This window comes from Ylistrum balloti, unplaced genomic scaffold (assembly GCF_031769215.1).
Source record: "Ylistrum balloti isolate Yb309-2 unplaced genomic scaffold, AGI_CSIRO_Ybal_v1 Utg370280, whole genome shotgun sequence".
NCBI lineage: Eukaryota > Metazoa > Mollusca > Bivalvia > Pectinida > Pectinidae > Ylistrum > Ylistrum balloti.
Genome location: NW_026782215.1, coordinates 258,162 through 277,957, shown reverse-complemented (window position 1 = coordinate 277,957; position 19,796 = coordinate 258,162). Strand labels below are relative to the sequence as shown.

Sequence of the window (19,796 nt, the reverse complement as noted above, 5' to 3'; positions counted from 1 at the left end):
AACTATAAATATTTGCAATGATTTTATTCAGGAAAATCATAGAATTATATATATATAAATTGAAATTTAAGTGTAACTTATGAAGATAAACACATATTTATATACAATTTCACATTAAAAATAATGCAAACAAACAAAAACAAAAATGACACAAGAAACAAGAAGCTAAAAACACCTTTAAGACACTCCTTCAGCTTTGTCCTTGTATGACAATAAATGTTTACAGATTGTCTAAATCAGCAAACTTCGACCGAATCTCAAAATACATTTTAGTACTTTAATCAATATTATAAATTTACATTCTGGGAAACAGAGCTACGTTACAAAGTATAGGTAATTGACACATATCAGAATAAAATCGTTACTTATACATTACAAAACTAGAACAGAGTATTTATTTACCTATGGAACAAGTGTGGTATAAGTAATCAATCCATAACATAAAGCTTGGTAATACTAAATTCTAGGTTAAAATTGACTCGATTGCATTCTCTCTACAAATAGCTTACTTCTGTCAGTCAAGTGTGAAAAAACAATCTCTCGACGGCACAACTTGTAAAGTACGGACAATCTGTATTCGGAATACTGAATATACATAGGATGGGATGCATGTTATGTCATTATTTGGCCACTATGTGAATGTGAGCTTTTGTATGGTCAAATCTGTATGCTTTTGTATGGTCCAATCTGTATGATTTTGTATGGTCCAATCTGTATGCTTGGTGACTCTCATCTGCAGTGATCAAAGTTTATGTCAGAAAATGTTATGTTAAATTATGTAATTGTTATGTTGCGATGTTTTTATATAATGTACTTATCATAACTTGATTGTGTAATGTCGTTTGAATAAACAACCATTTGACTCAATGTATGTGATGATTGATTACCTGTTTGACCACTGTACAAAATTATGATTGACAAGCTATGAACAAGCAGCTGGATATCACTATTGTTTAATGTAGATATTGTGAGATTATGTTGACTGGGGAACATCGACAAGGGTTTAAATTGTTTACATTTTTACCATTTTACAATAACATGTTTAACAACTAGCGGCCATGGACGGCTACTTGGTCAATAGATAATTAGTATTGAGTATATCTGAATTTCTTTTCTATTTGCAAGTAATGTATAAAAAATATCAGTACAAAAACCACTGTATAAATGTTGCTAATAAGATGAGTTTAAGTATTTTCTATAGATTAGTTCCAAATTGAATTGCGGTTAAAATTCCTTGTCGTAATTGTTATGAACAAAATATTTCATATCGCTCAGATGCCCTTACATGTATGATCTATCTTCAAATCAATATTCTTTTTTTAGGTTGTATACTTTCAACGTTTTGAAACCCTCATGCAAATAGATATCTCGAAACTCTTAGTAATGCTATTCAGAATCGAAAATCATAATTCTAACTAATACCACTTGTTAGTTCTGGAATGATTTCAATCAGTCCAGCGAGCTTATGATTCTGTTTTGTGTCTTGGTATCTCATGCCTACAAATTGCCAGCTCCCAACCTGTGTGCACGAGAAGATTACGTGTTTAGTTTCCCTAGGGAAGAGAGAGACAACGTTCTGCCCAATTAGTTCTACGTCACTGCTAGCAGTGATGATGCAGCCATGAAAGTGGATCGAATGAAATTCATCGCCAACATTATGTAAATAAAAGCCCGTTCTCTTGTTGATGTATCCTTCTTTAATCCAATCAAGTGCAGCAGAACGGTAACCTATTACTGAAGAAAAGTTGATTTTATTACATTTGCTTTATGATATAAGGTAAAACTATAAGTGAAACTTTGTTTTTTGACGTTTTACTTGTTTTTGACCAATCAAATTACAATATTAGCAGTAGCAATATAGCCTATTTGAATAAGAGATGATCTTTTGAACTATATCATCTGGTGCAGTAATGATAACATAGTATACATACCAGTTATCCTGTTGTTCTTGATGAAGCTAGGATCGCTACGGTTTACTGACGAATAACCAGCTGGAATATTTTCATCGATGTACCAGCTTTTCGCTTCATTGACCACACCGACAAGCAATGGCATGTTAACCGTGTCGTCGGCGATGGTCCCTGCGTAGTTACGACAAACGATCAGTGGACCAATCAGACCAGTAGCTACATCTCGCTCCGAATTCACATTAGAATAATACCTCTGTAATAGACATTAGGCATCAATAAGAAATGATACTTACTACATAGTCATTTTACACACTTCGAAATCAGTCAATGTGGATTGTTTTTAATGAATTTTAATAATCATCGACCAGACAAAAGTTGTGAATTTTCCATATCTGGATTGCAACCTACCTGTATCCCCAACCTATGGTGTTTACATGTCGCAGTTGATTCGTTATTCTACGGCCTGTTCCTATACCATATTCGCGAATGTTATGCAAGAAGTCGTCAGATTTATGATAATTATGGATAAGTTTTAAGGTCGTAATAGTGACCTAATGGAGAAATATTCCATTTTTTTTTGCTATATGAAGCTGGACATGTTTGAAGCTCGTTAGTTTGTCTGTTGATTCCATTGTTGTACAACATGAGAACGTGACATTACGTACTTGGATTGATTGATTTACAAGGCGGGTGTTTCCGATGAAGCAGAAAATGCTTTCTCTTCCGGAATACGTGGTCTTATTCTCCTTGCACTTTTCAGGAGTCTCCTAGTATATCTTTACTTTGTTCATATTTTGCATTAGTTTTACTTAATTTGAGTTTGGATTATGATTATGTTGGTATGTTGGTATTTTGTTTTTTATTTTGTTTTCGTTTGTTTTGTTTGTTTTTTTCTGTTTGTTTTTTTTGTTACTATTATTTTTTTTCACAATTTCATATTTCTTTATTGTTTTCTTTACTTAAAAAGTGGAAAAACAAAACCCATCGATAATAAGCACTGACTAGTATATAATCCATGTGGTCACCATTGTAGAACATGACTTACTGCTCATAATACTTTAATTTCTTCTACTTTTACAGAAAAGATGAAGTAAATGTATTTAGAATATTATGAACCTGTAATAGATGGAAGATGTCATTTAGCATCTAAAAGACAGACACCTGCTGTAATATCATGGGATAGTACCATATATTTCAATGGATAAGTTGTATAGAATCATGTTATATCAACAATAAGAAAGTATATGCATCTAGGTCCCCCAATTTTTAAATTTTTGTTTGTTTTTTGTTCTTGTAATGTAAAATATGAAAATGTAAAATTAGACAAAAAGGTTATAAGAATTTGATTCTGCACTGATTTTTTGATATATGCATCTGACTAATTATAATCTATGAAAATAAGAATGATAAATAAATAAATAAAATGATAATTTTCATGAATCACACATACAATTTTCATGCATAGTGTTTTTACTAATTTCCCATATTTTCATTACCGGATCCTAATTATAAAGCAAAGTGATCCATCCAATCATTTGTATTGGAAAAAATCTTATTCCTCGAACAAGCATATTGTGAGTTAACACAAAACATGTTTTTCACAAAGATACAGTAATTATAGACAATATAAACATACTCTCATCACACAGTCTTGATCTCCACTTCCGGGACCGATGGACTCTGGTATGCTCCATATGAATTCTACTTGTTCCATGGGTCGTACAACCATACGCGTTCCACCGTCTGACCGGCGTATTACTACTCCAGGAGAATACATCGAGAAGTTTCGGGTGCTGTTGTTTTGAAACACTGGAAAATAAACATCGTCAATGGAAAATTTCTATAAACTGGCTCCTTTAAAGATTAAAGTTGAGCACTCTTCTTTAATAGTGTATCTCTTAAATGATAAGAGCGAAACTATGTCTATATAAATAACAATTATTATCATTATTCGTTATTCCGTGTGTAATATGTAAACGTTATTTCAAAAGGGCAAAAAAACCCCCGTATTTTTGCTTTACACGAAAAGTCTTGAACTTAAATGCATATTTAATCTAATTATGTATTTGTATACATTTAACATTGGAAAAAACTACGGAGTTATCCTCTTTGCATTATTTGTTGGCTAAAGTTCTTAAGGAAATACATTAAAACACTGACTAAAAACGTTACACAGAAACAATGGGAAATGGGGGAAAATGGTCAAAATCAATTTATCAATATCATATAATCAAACCATAATTTAGAAGTAAATGGGAATAACTGTAGCTAATGTTTTAATATCAAAAGATTAAGATTACTTCACCCAAAATATTTCATAATTTTGATCAAGCGTTTGACATAAAGCACGCTAACATTTCATAGAAATTACATACTGTGTTGTTAAATGTAACAACACATCTTGCTTTTACCTGTATTGATTAAATGTGTTCTATCTATTTGAATTTCATATTCGACCTTATAAAACAGCTGATATCGATTGACGCAAAACATTAAAATCCAATGCCAAAGTTTGAAAAGTCACGTTAGGAAAAAAAGTCTCGACGAAGCATATAATAATTACACATGTAGTAGAGTGACATCATGGATTTGTTCTCAGGGTTGGTCATTGACCTGACGAAAGTTTTCTCATAAAATCGGAGAAAAAAGATCAAATATCTATTATATTTTAACTAAATCAGCGACGTTTATTTCAATATGTATTGAAAAGAAATCTTCACTCGCGTGTCGTTTGATCGTTTTTTAAGATCATTGATTTCACAATCATCATGTAGAAGTTGCGATGGCCACATGACCATAGTTATGAAATTAAGACATACCAATAATTTCAATGTTCGAACTTAATTTTGACATCCGATGCTTAAAAAAGAATAAGTTAAGTAGAGAAAATCGGGTTTGATAGTTCTTATGTAAATGTAATAAAGAAGTTCAATAATTCTTACTAATTTTGATATTCGTGCCAGCAGTTACACGTAGAGGTGGCTGTTTTGATGTTTCCCTACAGGGCCAGTAAAATCCGCGTATGTAGCATTGATACATTGCCTTTTTGAACTTTGGTCCTGTTCTATAATCCCCGGTCTGCAAACTGGAGAAAAGACAAAACAAATATCATAACAGAGCACTGGGTTTTAATACAAACTGAAATTCATGAACCTAGGGCAAACATATAGATGAAAGACAGATTTACATGATGGCTCCTGAAAAGTGGAAGACAAAGTGTTCAAAGAGTAATGTCACGTTCCCAAATAAGAACCACGTCAATCGGGATATTGAATAAAGAGTGAATATCGCATAAACTGCAACATGGAAACAATAAAGGTCGGGGATGCAGTTATACTGCTACCGAGAAATAAAAAAAGAAAGAAATTGAAATTATCTGGCCTATCATAAAGCTTGTTGGAAAGCTGTCCTTAAAGAGTTTTGTTGTAGGAGAGTCTGTTGTGTCCTTGTTTGCCAATGCTGTCGAGTATAAAGAACTGACGTGGTCGATATATTTCTTATTTGAAGACATGATGTAATCAATAGATATGAAAATAAATGATAATTCATAATTCAAACAAAAATTCAATAAAACTAGGGCACCAAATGAACAAAATAAAGATTTACACGGAGAATCCTGGAAAAGTACAAGGAGAATAAGACCATGTGTTCCGGAAGAGTAAGCGTCTTCCTCTTCATCGAAGACACCCGACATGTAAATCTTAATCAATCAAACTAAGTAATGGACACATTCTCAAAGAGAACAAGGTAAATAACAACGGAACTAACAGGCAAACTGAAGAAATCAAATACGTCTAGCTTCATGTCACACAATGTATCATCATTTTGTAACAAAATGCGAAAAGTAGTTTAACGGTTCGTTCTCAAATCAGGAAACATAGTAGACAGATCTATGACAATGCCATTCTGTCTCTTTGTCTTTAGCTTGGTTGGTTGGTTTTGTCGCCCCTAGAACAGCCAGGTATTTTTTAGACGGGGCTTCCTTGTACTAGCTGATGTCTTCCTCATTGACCTTCATATGGGAGACCCGTCACGTGTCATCCATAGCAATTTGGGTGAAATTACTTTTCCAAGGACACAATCATGACAGCACCGACTTGTCGGTATCTCAGGTATCACTATTTTGAAATGAGATACAATTTTTTCTAAAGTGTTTTAGAATTTCCAAAATCGTACATACCCCCTCCACTCTGACGTACTGAAATATCTGCTGGTATAGTCAAACGTCTCCGTTTTAATTGCAATGTAAAACGTGAGGTTAACATTCGACGTCAAAGGATCCCTTGATTCTAAACCCGAGCCCACTCGGACACTGAAGGATAATTCATCACCGGCAGTATTTATAATTTTCCATTGTCCTGGGGAAAAATTAACCAGTACATCTTTGTTTATAGAGGAAATAAATATAGCAGAACTTGTTTGTGAATCTCTCTACTTCTGCATTTATTATCTACATGTCAAAAAGAAAAAAAGAATATGATATTCATATGTTTAAATGCATTATAAGTTAGCGAAAAACAAGATTACTACTGTGTGAAAGGACCCTCATATTTCGTTAAGTAAGAACTAAACATGGCAAGAAAAAAATATAGATAAGCTATCGTAGTACTAATATGATGTTTATAGGTAAATGCAACAATGTAAGTAGACCTATTTTAGAGCGTTGGTATTGTCATAATTACATTTACATTATAGGCGAGTCACTTTTGATCTTTTATGGTAATAACACATGCATCCAAGACCACTTCTGACAATAACAACATAAAGTTAACCAAATGTCGTTCAACAGAATCTTTGAACAGTACTTTTAATTGTTGATGGCCATTTAACGAAAAAATTATATTTGAATTTTTTTCTGACCAAATTATCCAGTGACCTATGCCTTCACATTGTTGCCTTTATACCAGCTTTCATCTCAATATCGAATCGTTCAGTAAAAAAAGGGCTACACATGTATATATACCTTCTTTATGGCCAGGAAGCTGAACGGACTTAATAAGACCATGATGCAGTCCGAGAGTCAATATTCGAGTGCCACCTAGCGATAGGAAAATACCATCAACAAACAATGAAGACGCTGTGTCATCAGATCCGATATTCATGACGTGGAAGTTGGCTGTATCTCCAACATCTATTTCTATTCGCGGGAAGGCATTAGACGGGAAGCCGTTCAATCCTACAAGGTAATTACATAAACTATCAGTAAATAAACATTTTTGAGAGACAAACAGTATCCGGGTTACACATGAGATGGAAAATTGCGAGCTCTTGAAAACTGAATATCAAGAAACGATTAAGTAAGGATTGAAATTTGCTGTCGTTATATGAAGTGTGAAAATGAAAACCTACCGAATACATTTAACGTCAATGTAATTGATAAGAAAAATCTCTACAAATATAATGTAAACATTCCTCTGAAATGGTGAGACAAAATGAAAATGACCGTAAAGTCACAATAACTTACCATGGATTTCGTTGCTTGCTTTGGCATTGCTTCGAATGTAGAAAAGAAAAATATCTCGCATCCCCGGATCCTGAAACGAATAAACAGAACGTTACATTACTCAAAATTTAGATTTAGATTTAACTGTTTCGTCCATCTAGGACTTGTCAGTGATGCCTAGGGCTGGGGTCTATATAAGTTAGGAGAGGTTGGGAGGGGGAATACTTACCAAAAATCCAAGAACGTTTTCATAAATTTCAGTATCGATTTATTTAAAAATAAACACTGGTATGTGTGTATATTTCGTACCATGACACCGTTGAGAAAGACCAGTTCAAGCTCATTTGTGATATAACATTCAGATATTATATAAGATATATTAACTAGCAATACAGTTTGAACCACATATATACCAATACATAAAGGATATCAAATGGTTTCCGCTTACATGCCATTTACATTTCATCAGTATGCACTCGTGAAGAATATACAGTTTTATTACATTTTTGCTAGTGAAATATAGCGAAATATGTCATTGATAAAAATGTTATTTTTCACTAGGGAAAGATAACGCTTTTGCAGATTAAGCCAATGAAAAGAGAGAACACAAATCATCTGATAAAATTGACAAAAACACAAAACCAGACATCTGAAGGGGTTGTTTTACTTGTGATACGACATTCGATTCCAAAGTAAACGTTCATATCCATGAAAGCCAGCAAACAATGCAACGCAAACTACCTTATCAGTGATCAAATCAAATCAAATCCCCAACGTCTTGAATGTGAAGCAAACACGTTAGACATTTCAAGGGAATTCGTGTCATCAACAGTGACAACTGTAGGTTGCCTTCATATTTTCAGCCGCATAGAAACTTATCGAGGGTTAAACTCTTTGAACGTTTTACAACAAATTTTGTCTTTTACCGACATGAACAATACAAATTGTTTATCGGGAAGAGAAAAGTAAATTTACATTGATTCTTTTTTTTGTAAACATATATTGAATGATTATAAAAAGGACAATATTTGTCGCGCACTACGAAGTTGTAATGAGTGAGTAGTGCCCTCGGAAACCTTGTCTGCTTCCTCGTTTTAAATTTGTTCTTAACATGCCAGTGACTTGGCTCTCTTGCTTGTGCAAATGTAATAAATAGAATATCTATTGGTGTCTCCAGTAATAACAAATATATCTCGTTCGTGTTTGTAATACTTTTTGTATCTTTCATGAGTGCGCTTGAAATATTAGACACATTTGTGAAATATACTTGTTATGACTGAAGACACTATTATATATCCTCTGTATATTCTGTTAGACGTGTGAAATATTGAAATATATACGATATTTAACGGAAAACATTTTAAAGGTAAAACAAATTATCACACATGAGGTGTTCAAATAAATGCGGGAAAACATTAGCACGTTTTTTTAAAATTTCAGATATTGTAACATTACGCTCGACAACAAGATGACCCCATTTTGAATAGACCGCTGTGCGGTTTATTCCAACATGTAGTGATGAAATAAGTTTTTATCAAATTGATAAAATTGTTAAATTCACCGGTACAATGTTATACACATGTGTAACGCTAAAGTTTGCCAAGAATGTGTATATATTCGTGTTAACAAACATATCTTCATAGAAAAAAAAATAGTATTTTGATATATTGTTTCAGCTTTTTGTTTTACCATATTCCGTAGTAATCCATTTTGACAAATCAATATGGGCCCGATCAAACCACTGTGTACTTCGTTGATGACATCAACTCCGGAAGTGTAGAAGCCTGGCATACAAGGTAAATTGTAAGCTGTAGGGCCAGTAAACGCGGAGACTGTCCAGAAATACGTTTTCGAATGACCTGGTAGGATTGGTGCTGTTTCTGCAAAAGGTTTCAGGCATGCTCTTGATGTTGATATTAAATCAGTGATTGTGATAATCTCGTTAGTGTAGATAATGTGGAAGAGCAATAGATGACCTGGATGATATTTGATTTCATTAACTCGTCACATCATTGATCCTTTAAATTATTTTATGATATATGACTATCAAAACAAGCAGCAGTTGTATTTACGGCATTAAAACATGCATGTGTTAAATATTATATCAATCTACCGGAGACTATTGAAGACTGTACACCAACTATTGTTTTTGTATGCGATTTATTCTTGCAAATTTCGAGGCCCAAACAGTCATATGGGAGTATTTCGCCACGAAAGGAAAGCTTTGCGAATTAAAACAAGAACGATAAAATTATAATAGAATATGATTGCAAAGATTAATCGCTGCGGAAATCGTGGAATTGGGCAACCGCGAAACACAATTAGTTTACAGTCAGCTAATTAGATCAGCGAATTTGAATGGACATTGGATAAAAAAATTAGTCTTTGATTTGTTGTAGGTAGAATATGTATTGCTAACACGCTTTGTTCCATGGTCACTCATACATACCAACTGAGTCGTTATAGAAAGCACCCTCGTTGTATTTGTGGACACGAACTCCTCCGTTTGGATGCAGAGAATGCGGGTGTGTGTCGTTATTTTTCACAACAATTTTCACAGTATCTCCAATTTCTGCCTTTAACAGTGGGCCCAGTGTTCCTAGATAATCTTCACTTCTCGTTCGCATTTGCTTTGTGTTGAATCTTGAGTCAGTATATCCAACAAATCCAACAAGGCTTCAATGAAAAGGAAATAAATTGAATTAATTCATCAATCATAACAAAAACACTCAATTCTAGCTAGAAATAAATGTTATGTCAATAAACTAAAAGAATTTTGCATCTTGGGTTAAACCATCCATAAATAAAAACTTGCTCTTTAAGTAATCATGGATTTATTTACCTGCAAAAGTAAAAATAAAAGTTGTATCAATAGTAAAACTTTAACTGTATTTATGGTGTTACAAAAATGATTAACATTGAGAGTTCTGTCTGGACAGGATTTCACGACCTACTTATAATCTTTCTTGACATCAATGGCTCGGCCTGCTTTTTTCTTTTTCTTTTCTTATTTAAACTTCCTATTACATCATGAAAATGATTTATATTAATTACAACATTGGATATAAACAGAATAAATATCAACATGAACAAAGAGATGCCATCAAATATTAACCAGTTTTTCACACTCTGAACAATGTTTGACATCAATTTTTTTCTTACCTTTCTCTCCGACCTGGAATCATGACATTTTCAATGGCTAGGTAATATTTGCGAATGACTCCATTCACCACGTAGTCTATAGGCGAATTACTACAGTCCTCGATAACTAGCATCGCTTGCATTCCAGCTAAACGTACACAACAAAGTGACGCATGAAATCGAAGAAAGCGAATTTTGTTTTGCTCATTATAGTGTAAAGCAATGAGTTGTGCTTTTATTAACATTTTATTTATATATATGGTAAACCAAGAAATATATAAGATATCGAATGGAATTTTCGCATTATCCAATTTATGGTACACTTCCTGAGAATTAGATTATATTCAAATTGCAGTAAACCTTCAAATTTATCCTGTCTTAATCTCAGACATGTTTTGAATATCTGACTCTGTAAAATTTCACCTTTCATTAGTTTCGGATTTTGTGACGTCATTAGCCAACTTCCGGGTTCCATTGCTAGGAACTGAGCATCAACCGTGAGTCCAGAAATAACGGGCAAGGAAGGTTGCCTGCGATGATCGAACACATATCATTATTTTACCATTTACAAGTAAAAAAGATCGGGAATTGATAAAGATAAAGTAATGAAGCCAATCAAGATTTTTATCATATTAATACCATGCATAGAATGTAGTACTTATCAAGGCCATATATATACATGTTCTAAAGGAATTAAATATCATACGTTAAGTATTTGTATCATGTTATGCACTAAACAATGTAAATAGCCATGGAAATAAAGTTTCCTTGCAGCGAATTTTTCGAACGTTTGATACTACTGGTGATGTGAATAAAAAACGGAATAGTCTTGCAATATATAATCCAATGTAGTTATTTAAAGATAAAGATAAATCGACTTGTACTTATTCAGGTAGAATAGGACCTATATAAAATATTTGAACATCCACACTGTGATATATCATTAACACAACTAGTGTGTATAGGAAATTTTACCTTTTACCTCTGTAGACAAAGCTATGTCCGTGTATTCTCACGGTATGAGGTTCCGCTGCACTTCCCAAACTACCAAAGTGCATAGTCACTTCATCCCCGGTGCAGACATGAACTGGAGGAAGGTTCCCAAATACAAATCCATTGACAGAATGCATTATGTTACTCTCCTGTGCTGAATCTGTAGAATCTGGGTACCAGCTCAAGTTTTCGTCAAAACTTTGTAAGAGTATGTGCAGATTTTCAGACTCACTGACGTCATCTACAAGCGAAGGGAAACAAATAAATGGTCCCTGGTCATTGCCGCTATTTACAAATAAAGGAAAACAATTGAATTTTTACATGTCATTGACTTTATCTAAAAGCATAGAAAAACAACTAAATATTCTCTGGTCATTGCCGTTAGTTACAAATGATAACGATATATACAAACACAGAAAGAATATAATTCTGTCTTGTAAGCAAAAGTTTAAAAAAGCATTCAGTTTTCTAGAGTGACGTTTTACAGCAATATGTATATACCAAACAAATTTCCGTGTGTTTACGATTATAAATTGACTATGGAATAAGTGAATACAAGCGCCAACATAATATGATACATGATATTGTATAACTTGTCATGACTGTAATCGGACAAACTGCATTATAAACGGAGGAACCATTGATCTTAATGCTTTTTATAAGAGTCTCCGTGAAAGGTTTTGATTTTATTTTCAAAAGATCCATCGATTTTGTGTTTGAAAAAACTATACAATTATGATAATCACTCCTTTAGGCCGGATTGGATCGTGTGATGTGTCTGATTGTGGGAGGAAACTGGAGCACCAGGGAAAAAAGTCAAGGTGACTCTTTTACATCGGACGTCTGATTAAAGAATCGAACCTAGATATCATATTTCTTTTGTTTATTGGTGAGATCATTTTCATTTGATTGACTATTGCATCAATATATTTTATTAATCTTTCTGTCTAATGAATGATATTTGAATCTTTGGCTATAATTATCATCAAAAATGGGAAGGTATATTTATTAATTATATGTTATTATGATAATAACGTGGACGCCAAGGTTTTGCTTGCAGCTGATGTCAAATATTTCTGAGACAAAAATGAGTGGCATATGAAAAGACATGGAGTGGTTTAAATGTGTCAGTGCTACTTTTCAAGTGGTTTAACACTCTAATACTTAGAAAGAAGGATGTATATATATATATAATATATCTTTTTTTCAAAATATGCAATGTACGTACACAAAACACAGTGGCATGTAACAATAAATTACGACATTTATTCATAATATAAACACAGATTCTCACTATGTATTACAGTACCATGGAGTTTTAAAATACAATGTTACATATCCCTGTGTACACATAGCATACACAGATAATATGGCTAGCACTTGAGTAAGTTTTCTTCTAAGCTCGTTATCAAGTAAGTGCCCTGACGTCTTATGGTCGGCAGGCATCTTAGCTTAAAATTTCCGTTATAAGATATATACACAATGATGTTTATATGCTGCATAATAACTACGCTTCACACGTAGTTTACTTAAATATCATAGATTGTACAAAAACACAAAAGTGAATTAATGAGATAATCAATGTGCATTATTATGTTAGGGTAATTGAGATAACTATTGGGTGTGGATTCTTGAGATTATTACGTCGTGATTGAGATGATAAAAGCACAATGCTATCTTAACATTGTTGATATCATAATAGGCAGTGTTGAATTTGTGATACTGAGATAATTTGTATAAAATGTTCAGTATGAATTATTGAGTTAAGTAAGGTAAAATGTAACGCTTGGATCACTGAGATGATTACGGTAAATTTTTACGCCTTGATTATTGAATAATTACGGTACAATGTTACAATGTTATGTTAGGGTGATTGAGGTGATATATATCGGTACACACAACTTACGTCTGGTCTGTTGAAATAAATATGATACCATATCTTGGTTATTGAGATAATTACGGTACAGTATTACGAGTTATTGAGATGTTTACGATACAATGCTACTCTAGTATTGTTTAGATAATGACGGTACAATGTTATTTTTGCGCTATTGAAATAATTACGGTACAATATTTCATGTGGGGTAATGGTTTGGTTATAGTACAATAATCATAATCCGAACTCAAATTCAATAAAACTTGAGCAAAACATGATCAAATGAAAGATCTACACGGATAATCCTGAAAAAAACACCCGCCATGTAAACATTGATCAATCTAAGTAAGTAATGTCACCAAACGAAAACAAGATATACAACAACGGAAACAAAAAGCAAACTGACTAACGTCCAGCTTCATACCACACAATGAAATAGAATCATTCTCAATGATATCACTATGGTGACACTAAAACTTCTCCATAATTCCATCAACTTGCATCTTCTGAATGTATGTGTTATTGAGAGGATTACGTACAATATCACGTATGAAATAGTGTTCCATGGTGAATTCTGTTGGAAAAAGAGATCTAGTTCATGGATTTCTGTGCGAGTCCAACCAATTTTTAGAAACCATATTTGGTACTTTATATCAAGAAATCTTAGTATACAAGTTCTGGTAAAATTAATTTATTCTACGAAGATATGAATTTCATCGAAAAGATGAAGGGCCGATATAATGTAATTTCACATAAAAACAACACATATTCTTTTTATTGTCAGGATAAACAAAAAAGGTTAAAGAAAACAGAAGAAAAGAACACAAAAAAGCAAGAGGCCAAATGGGTCTGCAGCGCTGGTTTATCAAACATATTGCCAACGTTCATCACAAATACATTAAGAAGTACACCACTGGTATTAAAAGTTGGCACATCCATCCAATTTCAGTCTATTATCAGAACAAACTTACGCTTTTGATAGTCAACTCTAAGCAGTGACATTCATGACCATAAATTATAGATAAATGTCATTTTTTATGTTCTCATATTGTCATACGTTGACCTAGACACAACCTTTAATCTTTCGCAGCCATTTTGTTTACCAGGAGAAATCTTTTACTGGTTATGACAAATTTCACCCCTGTGATCGGGAATTTTCTGGACCTAATGGTTAACAAAAAAGTCTAAGGTTTGAACAAAATTATCCCTTGTGGTCCTTCGGGCCATGTGAGTAAACATAAGGAAATAAACAACAAATCATATATGTTATCATCTGCAATTGGGTGCAACATGCATGTGCTCCTTTAGTTCGTGTCAGCTGCGTCTTCACATGACCCTAATCGGTACAGGAAAATCTTGAAAAAAAACACTAAAAAGAGGTTAAGAACCCACTGAAACAAGGAAACAATCAAGGCTATCACGTATGTGACACATTTAAAAATTCGAGTTTTTATGTAACAGGGTATTGTATCAGTTTCAATATTGCGTACTAACCTCCGTTACACAAGATAAGAAAACCGACCAGACCACTATTGACGTCACGAACTCTATCAGTGTCAGAGTAGTACAAGCCGGATACACACGTGACGTCCGGTGGTGGCATGTTGAGAGTAGTCACGTTCCAATGATACGTAAACGTCTGACCTGGAGAAACGGCGTCGTCGGGCTGTGGCAGGAATTCGTATAATTCGTCATATTGACTTCCTGAATAACATAATTGGAGTAAACTGCCATATTATTTTTCTTAACTTTATCCATTGTCTATACTTCTGACATGGTACAATTATTTACCTTTGTACACTGGAAAACTTTCGCTTCAGTTAAACTTTCGCCCATTTTACCCCGTCCACTCTTAGGGGAATGACAGTGGGCTTTGATATTCAAGCTGAAATATGTTATACAAACACAAAGCAAAAAATAGAGCTTTCCTGCTCGGAGAAAATGGCATAAGGCAGTATTTTCGTATACAAATTAAATCTTTAATTCAATAAATTATTTGCTTTTGTATATTCTCGCAAATGAAAACGATTATGAAGACTTAATGACATATATTTACTTATTCATGTTTTCCTTGTTATGTTATAATCAAACATATGTCCATAATTAAACATCATGCATTCCTAATCCCGTGTTTCCATAAAGCTTCTATCAACACTGGTCAGAAATCACGCTCTACTTCTGACATGTCTTACTAACTGTGCAATACACGAACTCACACCATACTGTATAAACATATATAACATTAACAGAGGTGGTCGGGTGGCACAGTGGTATACACAAACTCTTACCATACTGTATAAACATATAACATTAACAGAGATGGTCGGGTGGCACAGTGGTATACACAAATTCTTACCATACTGTATAAACATATTACATTAACAGAGATGGTCGGGTGGCACAGTGGTATACACAAACTCTTACCATACTGTATAAACATATAACATTAACAGAGGTGGTCGGGTGGCACAGTGGTATACACAAATTCTTACCATACTGTATAAACATATAACATTAACAGAGGTGGTCGGGTGGCACAGTGGTATACACAAACTCTTACCATACTGTATAAACATATAACATTAACAGAGGTGATCGGGTGGCACAGTGGTATACACAAACTCTTACCTTACTGTATAAACATATAACATTCACAGAGGTGGTCGGGTGGCACAGTGGTATACACAAATTCTTACCATACTGTATAAACATATAACATTAACAGAGGTGGTCGGGTGGCACAGTGGTATACACAAACTCTTACCTTACTGTATAAACATATAACATTAACAAAGGTGGTCGGGTGGCACAGTGGTATACACAAACTCTTACCATACTGTATAAACAAATGACATTAAAAGAGGTGGTCGGTAGGCAGAGTGGTATACACAAACTCTTACCATATTACATTAACAGAGGTGGTTGGGTACTAGAGTGTTCGATTCTCTGAAAGGGAGTGAAATGGTATGGCGTCAACTTGCCGACAATATAGGTTCCCCCAGGTACTCCAATGTAAATCCCCTCGAGTACTTACATCCGTGCCAACTATGAATTTAAGCTGGAATAACTGGTTTTGTAATTGTTGTCAAAGAGATGACTTTATTTTTAACATCAATTTAATCTATCGTGTAATCAATGTTTAATCATCTTATGTTAATCAGAAGTTTTGGTGCGGAGAAGAGCGAACGAGGTAGTCGAGCAAGTGAAAGTCGAGTGTGTTACCATTGTGCCATCCGACCTCCAATATTAGAGTAAAGGAACCAGTATACATTAGTTGTATTCATATACCTTCATTTTGCTTTGTGTAAGACAATCGTGTAGGATGAATTGAATGAGGATGACTAGCTGTGTTCCGGAAGTGTACTGTTATAGAATCCCCAAAATTTGCTCTTAATGTTGGTCCAAGGATACCGAGATGTTCTGCTCGTGAAGCTCTTTCTGTGTATAAAGAGTCCAGATACTGTCGGTAAACAACCTTTCGGTACACTCTTCTTTGCAGGTACAATCCAGCATTGCTGAAAACCCACATATTTTAAATAGTTATTTATGCTGATTTGCAATTTACCTTTTCAATACTTGATAAACAAAAAAGAAAGAAACATTAGTTTACTTTACAAATTAGGATGAAATGATGTGTGTCAGGAAAAATGTACAATTAATCATTGCTTTAGAAAAACAGGATAAGGTACTACATGTATATCACAATACCGTTATATGTTGTATGCAATCATTGTACTTTTTTTCCTCGAAAAAAAGAAATTGTGTTTGTAAGGTACCTGCCGAAACGTTTAAATTTCCCTAGGTTTGGCGGGATATATGGTGTTGTTGACAAAGTTCGGCGAAGAAATCGTTATAGAACGAAAAACATTATATTTATTCATTTGCTCTTAGATTTCTGATACACTTCATTTTGCTTTAATGTGTTATCCTTTTTTTAATTTCTCATGTCGACATTTAGTGCGGAGATCAAATTCTTTGGTGATGGTCTAAAGGCTTCTATTAGAGGTTAACGTGGCTAGTTGTTGATGATTTACCTTTAAGATATATACTGATGTAATGATCTAAATCAACTTTACAACATCACAAAATTAAGACCACGCACACCCAACAAAGGTAGCATTATCAATATCATTATCTAAAGATAAGAACACTAGGACAATGACCTTCATTGCCCTGTCAAACGATTGGTTCTGGTAGAAAAATTAATACAACACCAAACAGATTATGCGAAGCAAAAAACTGGAAATCAGCAAAAATACAAAAGAAAAAGAAAACCAACATAGAGGACATTGCGGTAAAACAGATGCTTCCAAAAAAGTCGTGCCTAACATACGGGAATGCTTATATCAATATATATGTTTCGTCGTTAAAGAATAACCCAGGTATTTTCTTTGCATATGTCCTGACTAGCAAGCGATGCACACAGTGTATATCATATCTTAGATATAGTGGCCTATATAATGAATTTCATATCTCTGCCATGGATAGCATATTGCTAAGTTTATATTTTTTATTGACTTGAAGTGCATACTAAATATGTCTTACATCCTGTATTTGACAACTCCCCATATGGTATGCATATTAAAGTTTTCAACGCCTCAGATATATAAATAGACAGCTACATCTCTTCCATATCACAAAATATCATATACATAAATACATACTTATTCTCTCTAGCAGATAGGATGTATTACATGTTGACTAAATGTTCATGATTGATTGTTTTTTCTCTTTGTAATCATTCTTCTGTATTTTCGTAGGCTAAAGCAGGCAAAAAATGTTTTGCAAGACTAATGATAAGATATACAATAATGAATTACATTTAGACGAACAGTTGATAGTTGTCAGATGCTTCCTTAATTGTCTATGAAGTTGGTCGAATTTCGAGTGATTTTCCTTTTCATAGAAGGGAACATTGTTTAATAGGTTGTTATGTTTTACTCCCTTGTAATAACAGGAATTTCATATGCTCAATACTGAATTATTGAAGACGTGAATGCAACGCACTCCATTCGGCTGCATTAAAATTGAACAAGAATGAAATGTAGTAACCACTCTTTCTAACTATTACAATATAAACAATCCATGAAATTCTTCGACAGTATGAAATTACAGTAAAGAATTACTCACGTTTGATCGTCATTGACGAGGTCCTGACCTGAAGGAGCATAATCCCAATCTAATTCTTCGGCCTGAAGGAAATATATTACATTTCGGCTTGACACTAGCGCTGTTAAGGCAGACAAAACCACTAGCCTTAACATTGTACAATTGGAGAATTACAAAACTTACATACTAGTGGAATTGCTGATCAGTGTATGTTGTATCAGCGCTACTTTTTCTTACGTACTAAAGCCATATCCTTTGTTCTTAGTATGGCGGATATTACTAGAAGTGCTGATGCAAGTGACCTTGAAGAAGTTAAGCGGTCATTATGGGGTCTTTCTCAAATAAATAAGAATAAACCGTGTAATTAATGCCAATAGATTGACATTCTTCGTATCATTCAGAAGCGATTTCGAATCGTTTCTTTAATGACTAAATGATTCTGCTATTGATATTTATTTTACCAGTATTAATGTAAAAAATCTCCTTTATCGTGCCTCTCAGAAGAAATAAATCCACAACGACATTAAGAGGGTGCGCTAGACATAATGTATATAGCGATGTACAAAAATTAACTTACAAAACCTACTTGAGTATACGCTCGTCCGTCAGTACACTTTGACATTCTAAATAGTATATTCCTCCATAATAATCATCAATTATTAATTGAACAAGATAATTGAAAAAAATTAGCAGCGTCAAGGTACTACGATTCAGAGTACAATGATGGAAAACATCTTAATGACAATGACATCAATTATAAAAGATTGTATAAAACTAACAAAATTGAACAGCACATTTCTAAACTTCAGACGTGGATACAGGGAGACGAAAATAAATTAAAAGACATATTTAGATTGCTGCTTCTCTTTTTGTGCCCAATCATTACCTGCCTTTTTATCTAAGGTATTTTGTGTATAATACACACCGTTGTCGATGTTAGAAAATGTTCACAACTTTGTGTAATTATTGAAGATGTGCAAAGTTATGGCATTCACTTTTGTTTACATACGTCCTTATTGATATAGTTTTAATGAATTCTCACCAGATGTTTAAACTGTCTACTATAATAGTAAGGATACTACCTCCATATCAGAGAAATATAAATATATTTTTCATATTCATCAGTAAGCTAAATCTTTAATATTTAAGAGTTCAAAGGAACACCACGATGTATGATAAGCATGATGGTTTCGATTTAATCATATTCATTGTGTTAAAATGTCGCAGTTTATTCAATATCCTAGGACTTGTCTTAAATACAGATACCACAGCCGACAGATAAACATACAATGCAAGATTTCCAGAGGTGGAGGTTATTTAAGAT

The 19,796-nt window shown here is 33.6% G+C and overlaps 1 protein-coding gene across 1 annotated transcript; it reads right to left on the bottom strand.

The window, feature by feature from the left end:
- Positions 1 to 7: 7 nt before the first annotated feature.
- Positions 8 to 18,712, bottom strand: LOC132552783 (hephaestin-like protein). Its single transcript, XM_060216976.1, has 15 exons — positions 18,494 to 18,712; positions 16,652 to 16,878; positions 14,858 to 15,067; positions 11,470 to 11,728; positions 10,918 to 11,024; positions 10,516 to 10,642; positions 9,803 to 10,029; positions 9,043 to 9,233; positions 7,375 to 7,444; positions 6,874 to 7,086; positions 6,091 to 6,268; positions 4,853 to 4,995; positions 3,547 to 3,719; positions 1,932 to 2,163; positions 8 to 1,734 (listed from the first exon to the last, which is right to left on the bottom strand). The coding sequence occupies exons 1-15, from the start codon at positions 18,625 to 18,627 to the stop codon at positions 1,412 to 1,414; spliced, it is 2,814 nt and encodes a 937-aa protein (XP_060072959.1). The 5' UTR covers positions 18,628 to 18,712; the 3' UTR covers positions 8 to 1,411.
- Between the last annotated feature and the right edge of the window lie 1,084 nt (positions 18,713 to 19,796).

Coding starts and splice junctions, on each gene's coding strand:
- LOC132552783 (XM_060216976.1), bottom strand. CDS start 18,627: ATGTTAAGGCTAGTGGTTTTGTCTGCCTTAACAGCGCTAGTGTCAAGC. Junction 15,068..16,651: donor TTACACAAAGCAAAATGAAG/GTATATGAATAC, acceptor TATGTTATTCAG/GAAGTCAATATGACGAATTA. Junction 10,643..10,917: donor AAATCCGAAACTAATGAAAG/GTGAAATTTTAC, acceptor GTGTACGTTTAG/CTGGAATGCAAGCGATGCTA.